At 33.3% G+C, this 12062-nt stretch overlaps 2 protein-coding genes across 2 annotated transcripts; one reads left to right on the top strand and one right to left on the bottom strand.

Annotated features, from left to right (window-relative positions):
• The first annotated feature begins 6368 nt into the window (after positions 1-6368).
• On the top strand, positions 6369-10485 carry LOC143220768 (structural maintenance of chromosomes protein 5-like). The gene is made up of 14 exons (XM_076446360.1): positions 6369-6427; positions 6512-6839; positions 6913-7251; positions 7334-7462; positions 7526-7733; positions 7808-7939; positions 8018-8542; positions 8624-8753; positions 8820-9066; positions 9141-9548; positions 9624-9851; positions 9925-10104; positions 10165-10260; positions 10339-10485. The coding sequence occupies exons 1-14, from the start codon at positions 6369-6371 to the stop codon at positions 10483-10485; spliced, it is 3156 nt and encodes a 1051-aa protein (XP_076302475.1).
• A 187-nt stretch (positions 10486-10672) lies between these two features.
• Positions 10673-10951, bottom strand: LOC143220770 (uncharacterized). Its single transcript, XM_076446362.1, has one exon. It carries the CDS (start codon positions 10949-10951, stop codon positions 10673-10675), a length of 279 nt encoding a protein of 92 aa, XP_076302477.1.
• Positions 10952-12062: the final 1111 nt, after the last annotated feature.

The raw sequence follows: 12062 nt of genomic DNA, 5'->3' as shown, positions 1-12062 counted from the left end.
AAGGTCAACTGAATAAAACACCGAATTACCCTGTAAGCGATAAAATAACATTGTATCTTCGTCAAACGATGAAAATGCTTTTAACGAAATTAAACTTGATAAATTCTTTATTTATTGCAATAAAGCTACATTGCTCGTGAATTAGATTTCATCTAACTGAATTGTCTCCTAAATAAATTCCGTCCATCAATAATGAAACCCTGACAGTACAATTAACTCGAGCTGTAATTTAGCAAGGCTTATCGACTAGAAATTGTACGAGTATCAATAAAAAGGTGGTAATACTGCACACAATCTGCAAAGAGAAAGACGATGAAAAAAATTGATCTCGCCGGATCTGAGGCCACGCAGGTTTACCTGGGTCAAATATGTGAGATGTAATACAACCCCCTTCATCACGAACGTATTACCTCTTTGCAATACTTGCAACGAGAACATCTCCAACTATAATCACACACAACGTTGTTAACATTGACGTATCGTCGGTTAAAATCCAGAAATTAATCGATCAATTACCGCAAAGCCGTTTCATCGCTCGTTTCACCTTACCTCCTTCGTCATTTTCTCGTCGGAAGTGTGTATCAAAATTCTATGAATGTTCCAGCCGATTTTCGCCATTTCACTTCTGGTGGTATCAACGATCATAATTATCGCAACTATGTGAACCATATACAAAATTGCAAACATGACGTGATAGCTGAAGCTTCTCCTACCATCCCCTTCGTGGTACACGACTAGATAAGAATAAATGTTAAACGTAATGTCAGTGAGCAACAAGAATAGCACTGCTTCCATTTGCGTGCTGAATGCGCTATTCAGTTGATAAACGGTTTTGCTTGACTCCAAGTGGTTCTTTTTTTGGCTCCTCAACATCGCCAGCAACATAGGATTCTTCTGCTCGTGGAAAACTCTTCTAAGGAGATGAGGCTGGTCGTTGATCACAATTTCCTTCACTTTCACCAGGGATTCGTTTATCTGCTTGAAACAGGAGCGCAACACGAACACGTTGTTTGTGTACATATTACTAAGTGTCAACACTCCGAGAAACGTGTACCAAAGCAGCAAATGGAAGATTTTGTTGCTAAGACTCATTAACGAGGGGAGAAAATAAAATAACGGCATTATAATCAGTAAATCTTTTATCACGACTCTTTTTGCTAGCTTGTAAAACGTTTCCTGAGATATTATGCGAGAAATGTCTGAAACCCGTTGGATCGCTTCGATCATTGATCGATTTTTCGAGTAACCAGAGACGAAAACTATAGGGCTCCAAAAAATGATAAAATTACAGTGCACCAAATCGGATTTATCATCGAATTTAACGTAATGGTTAAATACGTATGCAGTGAAAATCATGCCAATTATATATAAGATCATTGAGATCGTGGCGTAAACGAAATGTAATTTCCAAAATACGAATTTCGCTGACTTGACTTTGAAGGACAAAAAACCCATGATACTAGCGGTGAATGCAGAAGGTCCTATTAGTAATCCATAATTCTCAAAGTGTGACCACGTTTTACGACATTTCATTTGCTTCCATTTTAATTCGGTTAGTCGACAAAACATCGTGAAGAGTAGAAATAAAAAAATGGAACTCTTTGAAGATCAATTTTACGTAGCTCCTCGCATGAATGTTTAGCTTCTTTGAGTTTTATTTCGGATAAGCGAAACGTTTTCTCGTTGAAATATCGCGTTCCCTCTCGTTGCCGCGCGTTAAGGTAAACTGAATGAAAAGCAATTTTCCACCTAAGCTGCGTGTAAACAGGTAACGCGAAATTATATCCCCGTCATTCGATGGAAATGCTTTTAAGAAAATTAAACTTGCTAAACTATGTATTTGTCGGAAAAGGGGTACATTCCTTATGGATTATTTTTCATCCAACTGAATTAAATAAATAATACACTCCGTCCATTAATAACAAGACTTTGACAGCTCGATTGATCCGAACTGTCTTTCAACAAGGCTTGTCGACTAAAAATTGCACCAGAATCAACACAATGGTGGTAATTCCGCACACAACCTATAAAGAAAAAATTAGGAAATGTCGATCTTCTTCGGTGGAAAGAATAGATTTACCTGTGTCAAATAAGTAAAATCCAGTACAAGCCCCTTCAGCGTGAATATATTGCGTCTTTGGAGTACTTGCAACGAGAACATCTCCAACTGCAACCACAAACATCGGCGTTACCACAAATCTATCGTCGATTAAAATCCACAGGTCACTCGATCACAGGAGCAAATCTATCGCTGGTGTTTCACTTTACCTCCATCGTTATCCTTTCGTCCGAAGTGCGTGTCAGAATCCTATGAATGTTCCAGCCAATTTTCTCCATTTCGTTTCTAGCAATATCGACGATAGACGTTATCGCGATCAAGTGCATCATATAAAAGAATACAAAGGTGATGTAATAGTTGAATCTTTTAATCTTGCCTCCTTCGTTGTACACGACTAGATTAGTATACAAATTGAACGTAATGTCAAGGAGCAACAAAATTAATGTTGCTTCTATTTGTGCACTGAACGCTCTGTTCAGTATACAAACGGATTTAGTCGTCTCCGAGTGTTGTTGTTTTTGAGTCCTCAGTATCGCGAGCAACATAGGATTCTTCTGTGCGTGGAAAACTCTCCTGAGGAGATGAGGCTCGTCGTTGATCAGCATTTCCTTCACTTTCTCCAGAGATTTGTTTATCTGCTGGAAACACGCTCCCAACACGTACACGTTGTTCGAGTACAAATTGGTCAGTGCCATGACTCCGATAAACGTGTACCAAATCAGAACATGGTGAATCGTGCTATTGTAATCCAAGAGTCTAGGAATGAAACCCAATAACGGCGTTACAGCCATTACATCCTTGACGAAGGCGATTTTCGTCAATTTGCAGAAAACTTTCGGGGTATTATGCGAGAATTGTTCGAGACACGTTGCATCGCTTCGATCACTGATCGATTGTTCGCGTAAGCCGTGGTGCAAATTATAAGACCCCAAAATACGATAAAGTGAAAGTGCAACATTTCAGATTGGTCGACAAAATTAAAATTATGGCAGAATACGTATCCTGTAAAGATCATGCCGGCTAAGTAAAGAATTGTTACTATCGTGGCGTAAACGAAATGTAATTTCGAAAATACGATTTTCGGTGACTCGAGCTTGAAGGACAGATAGCCCATGACACTAGCGACGAATGCAGAAGGTCCTGTTAGTAATACATAATTCTCAAAGTGTGACCACGTTTTACGACATTTCATTTGCTTCCATTTTAATTCCGTTAGTCGACAAAACATCGCGAAGAGTAGAATCAAAAAAGTGGAACTCTTTGAAGATCAATTTTACGTAGCTTCTCGCATAAGTGTTTAGCTTCTTTTAGTTTTATTTCGGACAAGCGAAACGTTTCTTCGTTGAAATATCGCGTTCCCTCTCGTTGCCGCGCATTAAGGTAAACTGAATGAAAAGCAATTTTCCACCTAAGCTGCGTGTAATCAGGTAACGCGAAATTGTACCCTCGTTATACGATGGAAATGCTTTTAAAAAAATTAAACTTGCTAAACTGTGTATTTGTCGGAAAAGGGGTACATTCCTTATGAATTATTTTTCTTCCAACTGAATTAAATACATAATACACTCCGTCCATTAATAACAAGACTTTGACAGCTCGATTGATCCGAACTGTCATTCAACAAGGCATGTCGACTAAAAATTGCACCAGTATCAACAAAAAGGTGGTAATTCCGCACACAACCTGTAAAAAAAAAATTAGGAAATGTCGATTTTCTTCGATGGAAAGAATAGATTTACCTGTGTCAAATAAGTAAAATCCAGTACAAGCCCCTTCAGCGTGAATATATTGCGTCTTTGGAGTACTTGCAACGAGAACATCTCCAACTGCAACCACAAACATCGGCGTTACCACAAATCTATCGTCGATTAAAATCTATAGATCACTCGATCACAGAAGCAAATCTATCGCTGATGTTTCACTTTACCTCCATCGTTATCCTTTCGTCCGAAGTGCGTGTCAGAATCCTATGAATGTTCCAGCCAATTTTCTCCATTTCGTTTCTAGCAATATCGACGATAGACGTTATCGCGATCAAGTGCATCATATAAAAAAATACAAAGATGATGTTATAGTTGAACCTTTTAATCCTGCCTCCGTCGTTGTACACGACTAGATTAGTGTACAGATTGAACGTAATGTCAAGGAGCAACATGATTAACGTTGCTTCTATTTGCGCACTGAACGCTCTTTTCAGTATGCAAACGGATTTAGTCGTCTCCAAGTGTTGCTGTTTTTGAGTCCTCAGTATCGCGAGCAACATAGGATTCTTCTGTTCGTGGAAAACTCTCCTGAGGAGATGAGGCTCGTCGTTGATCAGCATTTCCTTCACTTTCTCCAGAGATTTGTTTATCTGCTGGAAACACGCTCCCAACACGTACACGTTGTTCGAGTACAAATTGGTCAGTGCCATCATTCCGATAAACGTGTACCAAATCAGAAGATTGACAGTCGGGCTATTGGATCTCATGAGTCTAGGAATGAAACCCAATAACGGCATTATAACCATTACGTCCTTGACGAAGACGATCTTCGTCAATTTGCAGAAATCTTTCGGGGGTATTATGCGAGAATTGTTTGAGACACGTTGCATCGCTTCGATCACTGATCGATTGTACGCGTAAGCCGTGATGAAAATTATAAAGCCCCAAAATGCGATAGAGTAAAAGTGCAACCGTTCAGATTCTTCCCCAAAATTGTAAGTTTGGAGAAATACGTATCCGATAGAGATAAAGCAGGCTAAGTAAAGAATCGTTATGATCGTGGAGTAAACGAAGTGTAATTTCCAAAATACGATTTTGGGTGACTCGAGCTTGAAGGGCAGAAAGCCCATGAAACTTGAGACTAAAGCAGAAGGTCCTATTAACAGCGCGTAACTCTCGAAGTGCGACCACGTTTTACGTCGTTTCATTTGCTTCCATTTTAATTCGGTTAGTCGACTAAACATCGTGAAGAGTAACATTAAAATGATGGTCCTTTTTTAAAGTCAATTTTACACAGTCCCTCGACAGATATTTAACTTCTTTCAGCTTTTTCGAACAAGTGATACTGTTTTTTGTAGGAAAATTGCCGATCCTTTCATTACCGTATGTTAAAATACACTGAATGAAGAGAACTCGGCATGCAAGTTAAGGATTGTATCGTCCCATGTGTGGTAACAGAATTTAATCAATTTTATGCGAATCTGCTTCGAGTGCCTGAATTGAAAAAAATCCATTAAGGATAAGAGTCTTGCAATACTAAAACCGATAGGTAGTGCAGCAGTAATAACGTTATCTTGATTAAAATTAATCGATGAAAGTAATTCGTGACACGCCATTTTATTGATTTCAGCTGCTGTTATCCTGTGTTTTCACGAGTCTCCCAGCTGCCATCGCAGATATTTAATATTATTTTAAGGGAACAACGCCTATCTATAAAATTATTATTAGATGACCTAAATTATTATTTTGTTTGTTATTCGATTTCCCTGCGTGTTATTCGATGATGGCAAACAGGCATTGATGAAGAACGGGGTTATAAAAACGTATTTATTGTTTATGAAAAATACTCTGTTAATAGACAAATTTGCGTTCGAGTTGCATGCTATCGCTAGTTTCTCAATTAAGTACGTATCTTCTAACGTTATTGCTCTATGCGCTGGTTTTATCAACTTCCTGTGTTTACTGTTGTTCTTAGATATGACATTTTTTTGTCGTACTTTATCCTACTTGGTCATAGAATTTTTCTCATTTCAGAAAAAATCGTATAATTTGCAGTAGGGAAAGACTAATTCAACATGAATCATTAACATAAATAAATAATTAACGTAGCATTAATATTAATAATAAGTATCGATTGACTCTTAACACATACATACAAATATATGATAATTATATAATTCTATTCATTAATAAAATTATGAGTGTATGAATGAATATAAATACTATATGAGGAATTATACTTTATTTCTGCATATTTTATATATAAATTATATAGCTCTACATAATGTGGCCCTAAACGTACTTTGCGTAGTCTCTATAATAATCAACTACTATATGGTCAAACTTATATGACTATAAGCTATATCTATAAATACTATATTTCGTAAGATTGTACTTGTTTCAAACAGGTTATGTTTACGTGCCATCCCTCGTATAATCTGTAGTACAAGTAAATAATAAGTTAAACAGTATAAATTAATTGTATTGAAATGAAAGAATTATTATTTTGCACGATACTGTTATAATTGTATAATAACTACTTGAATATTTATTCCTCTGTAATGAATTAACTTCATTTATTTGAAGGGATTGTATCAAATAGCATTATGGATAATAACTACATTGACAAAGGAATAATTACTTATATTTATTTAGAAAATTTCGTGTAAGTCTTAATTAAAAATATATATTCAATTTCACTAAAACTAATAACCATTGAAACATTTAAGAAATTTTCATCGTATTGTAGAACCTATAATAAAGTGTGCGTAAGACCTGGTAGAAATTTGAATGTTATTATTGGACCTAATGGCACAGGAAAATCAACAATTGTTTGTGCCATTGTACTTGGATTAGGAGGTAAACCTAGTACCATTGGTCGTGCAGTTCATGTTATGGATTATGTGAAAACAGGATGCGAAGAAGCAAAGATTGAAATTCATCTGAATAGCGGGAAAGAAAGAGATGTTGTTATTCAAAGAGTGTTTAATATACAGGGGAAATCTTTCTGGTTTCTTAATGGAAAATCATCAAGTACTAAAGAAATAATTGAAGTGACAAAAAGTTTTAATATTCAGGTATTTCTAGAATAAAGTGGAAAAGTAAAGAGAAATTAAATGAAATTTCTTGTTAATGTATTTTAAATTTCAGATAGATAATTTATGTCAATTTCTTCCACAAGATAAAGTACAAGACTTTTCAAAGATGAATCCACAAGAATTATTAGAAAATACAGAAAGGTCAGTTTGCGATCCCATAGTACTAGAACATCATAAAAATCTGATACAATATCGAACAGATCATAAAACTTTAGAGCAACAAATTCAAAGTAAACAAAACATATTACAAGCCAAATCTCAGATATACGATGGTTTGAAAGAAAGTGTGAGCAGTATAAAAGAGAAGAAATTAATACAGAAAAAAATTATTACATTGAAACAGAAAAAAGCATGGATACTATATGATCAAAGACGTAGAGAACTACTCAAGGTAAAAATAAAAAATTATAAAAGGAATAATTTTATGATTATTGTTTTGTATATAATCATTTTATAACTCTTAATGTTTATAGTTGAAAAAGGAAAAGGAAGCTGCAAAAACTAAAGTGATATCTTTAGAAGCAGAAATAAAACCTATCAATGATGCAATAGAGACAACAAAATCAGAAATTCAACTATTCCAAAATTCTGTTGCAGATCATGTAAGATTAAATATCATAAGCTATAAAATAATAATGAATGTTTTATGATTCTTGCAATTTTAGAGTAATAAAGTCAAAGTCAAGACTTTAAAACTTAAAAGAATGATGGATGATATTCAGGATCGTGATAATAATGTTAGAGATTGCGAAAACGCGTGCAAGCAAAGAATTCAAGCGGAAAAAGCTCGAGACCACGACATTGATGTTGCACAGCAACAAAAGAACAAACTGGATAATGATTTATTAGTGATGTTAAAAGATATTGGATCTGGTTTGTTTATTTTTAACTACACTAAACTTATCTCGAAATAATACGAAATTTTTAAAACATGTTGCATTTTGCAGAGGAAACTTTATTGAAGCAACGGCAACAAATATTATCTAACATAGAAAACAGAAAGAACATGATTAATACCTTAATAAATAACAATTCAGAATTAAAACAGAAACAAGAACGCTTAAATCTTCAAATAAGAGGTAAATTATATTACATTATTTCTGTATTTTTGTTTTACAGTTGCTTATTTTTGTTTTACAACAAAATAAAATTTATAGCTCAAGAAACAGAACTACAGCTTCTTGATATCGAAACTAAACGATTACAACTATTAAGGGAAAAGAGTATTGATACATATAAAGCAGTACAATGGTTGAGTGAAAATCAGAACATATTTTCTAGTACAGTTCACAAACCGATATTACTTAACATAAATGTAAAAAATGCTGCGTATGCGAAATATTTGGAAAATATTATTCCATTTCGAGATTTAATAGCATTCGTCTGTGAAAATAAACGGGATATGAACATGTTATTACATCACTTAAGAGACGAACAGAAATTACAAGTAAATGTTGTACATTCCGATCCTGCGAAACACGTTTCAATGGATCCTACTGTTCCATTACAACACATTAAAGAACTTGGCTTTACCCATTATTTAGTATCGCTGATCGAAGCTCCGAGTACTATTATGAAATATTTAATCTCTATGTATAATTTAAATAATATACCTGTAGGAACAAGTCAGGTTGATAATAACATTGATCATATACCGAATAATATACGTTGCTATTTTAGTCGTAAGTAAATTAATGTATATTAACATATTGCTTTAGTGTTAAACTAAACTGACATTATTATATCCTAATTTTACTTCTTAGAAAATAGCATCTATATGGTTAATAGATCTAAGTACACAGGAGAAAAATCTATTGGAATGCAATCAGTATCGGGTACAGGGATGTTATCTATAGTATTGGATAAGTCAAGATTATTAAATATCGAAGAAAAGTTTGTTAATATTTCTACACAATGAATTAATGTTTTGAATTGATTATAACTAAAATATGCTTTTAGGTTGAAAATATTAAAAGAAAATAAAAATGATGTGTTGAATAAAATTACGGAAATTGATGAGCAAGTACATGAGCAAAGCAAGAAATTAGAAGAATACAGAGTTAATAGAAATAAATATCAGCAGGATATTCAACAAATACAAACATTAAAATCTAGAATATCTATGATGCAGAAAAAAATTACTGATCTGCAAAATGAACGAACCAGTATTGAGAAAATAAAAGAATCCTGTAGTAATGATATAAAGGTTTTATCAAATATTGTGTTTGAATATTTTTTTACATTATAAAAAACAACAATATTTATGTATAAATCTCATAGGTAATTGTGGAGAAACAACTAAACATTTATAAAGCATACAATACTGAATTAGAAGAATCTTTTAAATGCATTACGGCTAAAGAGCAAGCTGCATTAGCATTAAAATTACATAATCGTGCGTTAACAGTGAAAATGAACGATTCTCAAGATCTAAGGGAAAAACTTAAAGAAGCAGAAGATAAAATGAAGCAGCTTAGTATAGAATTGCAACCACTGAAGGACGAAGTACAAAGAATGTACAATGAAGCACTGGAAACTACCAATGGCATTAATCCTTCAGATAGAGCGTTTGCGCCCATAAATAAAGCATTTAATAAATTGCCACCAACTATAGCTGAAATTAACAATGAATTAAATATCGCGCAGGCAACAGTATTTTGCATGGGAAATAACATAGATGCTGAAACTGTGAGCCTCAAAATATTATGATTATACAAATTTACCGAATAAAAATTAGTTTATCCCCAATTACTTTATTTCTAGGTATTACGTGAATACGAAGAAGTTGAAAAAGATATTCACTCCTTGAAAAATTTTATTCATAAAAAAACGAAAGAGCTGGAAAGTATTACACAAAATATAGAAACTCTACGACAAGAATGGATAACATCTTTATCGAAAACCATTGAAAAAATTGATTCCAATTTCAGCACGTATTTCACAGAGATGGGTTGTGTTGGTGAAGTTTCATTAGCACAACCGGAAAACAACGTGAGTCATTAACAAATAAAACGAGATGCTGCAACTATTATTTAAGAACTTATAAGCTGTTCGATATTTATAGATGGAGTTTGATCAGTATGGTTTAAAAATAAAAGTGAAATTCAGAGACATTGATCAGTTACAAGAATTAACAAGATATCATCAAAGTGGTGGAGAAAGAGCTGTAACTACTGCTATTTATATGATTTCCCTTCAAGAATTATCGAAAGTACCCTTTCGATGCGTCGATGAAATTAATCAGGTATTCCAGTGGTATTTTATAAAATAATTATTATATTTTAACAATTTATTTTCATCTCAGGGCATGGATGCGATAAATGAAAGAAGAGTATTTAATTTACTTGTGAAAATGACTGGAAGAGAGAATAGTTCCCAATATTTTTTACTCACGCCAAAGGTAGTTTAAATAAATTATTTTTATCTAAATATAGGAATAACTGACTGATTCATAATACTGAACTTTTTTTTTATTCAGCTATTACCTGATTTACAATATTCAGAGACAGTAACAGTACATTGTGTGTTTAATGGACCATCCATGATTGATCATATGGAATTTGATACAGAAAAATATTGCAAGTTCATTGTTAGAGCAATGGAAAAAGAGAATGAAAGTGACTAACTGTTAAGATGTTCATTATATCTAAGTATTACACAATATATAATGTGTATGTCATAGATATAGTTATACAAAGTATAATTTATATATTTTTTCACAATGTTTGAAACTAAAGTAATGCTTTGAAAATATATATATATATTTTTCAATACCGTGTTGCAGAAGTATTAGTTGCTTTAGGAGTTATTATTCACTTCTTTCCCTTTTTCTTCTTCTTCTTTTGACTTTCTGGCCAAGGAAATCCTCTGCACTTTAATACATCCATAATATTGTGACAAGTGTAATAAGCATTTTCCATAACTTCTTCATTGAAGATATCCATAGAGAATCTTGCTCTTCCACCACTCCTCCTTGATCTCTTTGTTCCCTTACTTTTGCTGCCATTATTTTTACCATTTTTGCTGTTTTTATTTTTCTTTCCATTTTTGCCATTATTTCTGGCCATTTTCTTTTTACCCTTTCCCCGCATTTTCTTTTATTTTTCTTCTCGTGTTACTTGTTCTTCAGTTATACTGACATTAGTGCAAAGTGTTTTATACAGATAAATATGTTTTACGAATCAATTCAAATTTTAATTAGATGAAATTACGAATTATTTGAGTGTATTAATAACGAGGAAAAGTACTACGTACACGGTTACTTCGATAATGGTTGCTATGATAGTGGTTATATCGATAATTTCAACCGTTTTTTTTAACTACGAATGTTGCATTTTTAACATAAAAAAATAAATATCATATGATATTTTGATACAAATCAAATTTAAAAACCTCGACTTTTCAACAAATTATTTAATTATACAGTGGTTATATATTCTTCTCAATTTATCACGTATACGTTAACTCATCAAGACGATCAACTTTTACTATTCTTTTTGAAATATTTCACATATTATAAATGAAATGCACGAACACATACTCTTTACGATACACGTAGAAAGTTGAATAAATCAAGTAAAGAAATTATTCGCTTCATATTTTTTCGTATAAAATTCAAAGACTAGTCAAGAATAACCGACGCGCACAGTAAAATTTTTAAAACTGCGCATCAGTCGCACTTTCAAATATCGAACTACAAAAATCGTTTCCACATCGATTAATTATCGAAGTATCGATTCGGAAAGTAGATCGAATGACCTTGACCTTAACTACATCCCAAATATTTCATTGGCGTTCTCAAATACGATTACGGGTCAGTGACATGATATTTCGTGATTTCTTTCGTGAAACGTTCGCAGCCTCGAAAAAGATTCGGTCGTATTCCAATTTTAGAACACGGGTATAATTGTTGCGGCGTAAGAGAACGATGTACGTCCTTACCGAAATACATTCGTGCGTACTATAATAACGTAAAAAGACGTTAAAGTTTACAATTACAATTGTGAAGATATTTATTTAGTTCTCGTTTAGTTATCTGTTGCAATAAAATATTTTATATTGGAAAGCATGGAACAAGGTAAATATACGATATTTAATCATATATATATAAGTACATGGTGCCTTGGAGTACAGTATGTTTAATTTAAATACACATGTACCAATATTAAAACACAAAATAAAATCTCGCCCAATTCGAAGAAT

The sequence above is a fragment of the Lasioglossum baleicum genome, unplaced genomic scaffold (assembly GCF_051020765.1).
Source record: "Lasioglossum baleicum unplaced genomic scaffold, iyLasBale1 scaffold1542, whole genome shotgun sequence".
Taxonomy (NCBI): Eukaryota; Metazoa; Arthropoda; class Insecta; order Hymenoptera; family Halictidae; genus Lasioglossum; species Lasioglossum baleicum.
This window is presented reverse-complemented; position numbering and strand designations above follow the sequence as displayed.

What these genes read in the sequence shown, in the direction of transcription:
- LOC143220768 (XM_076446360.1), top strand. Translation starts at nt 6,369, where the DNA reads ATGGATAATAACTACATTGACAAAGGAATAATTACTTATATTTATTTA. An exon ending in CAAAAAGTTTTAATATTCAG is followed by an intron (nt 6,840 to 6,912) that starts GTATTTCTAGAA and finishes TTTAAATTTCAG; the next exon opens with ATAGATAATTTATGTCAATT. An exon ending in ATAACATAGATGCTGAAACT is followed by an intron (nt 9,549 to 9,623) that starts GTGAGCCTCAAA and finishes CTTTATTTCTAG; the next exon opens with GTATTACGTGAATACGAAGA.
- LOC143220770 (XM_076446362.1), bottom strand. Translation starts at nt 10,951, where the DNA reads ATGCGGGGAAAGGGTAAAAAGAAAATGGCCAGAAATAATGGCAAAAAT.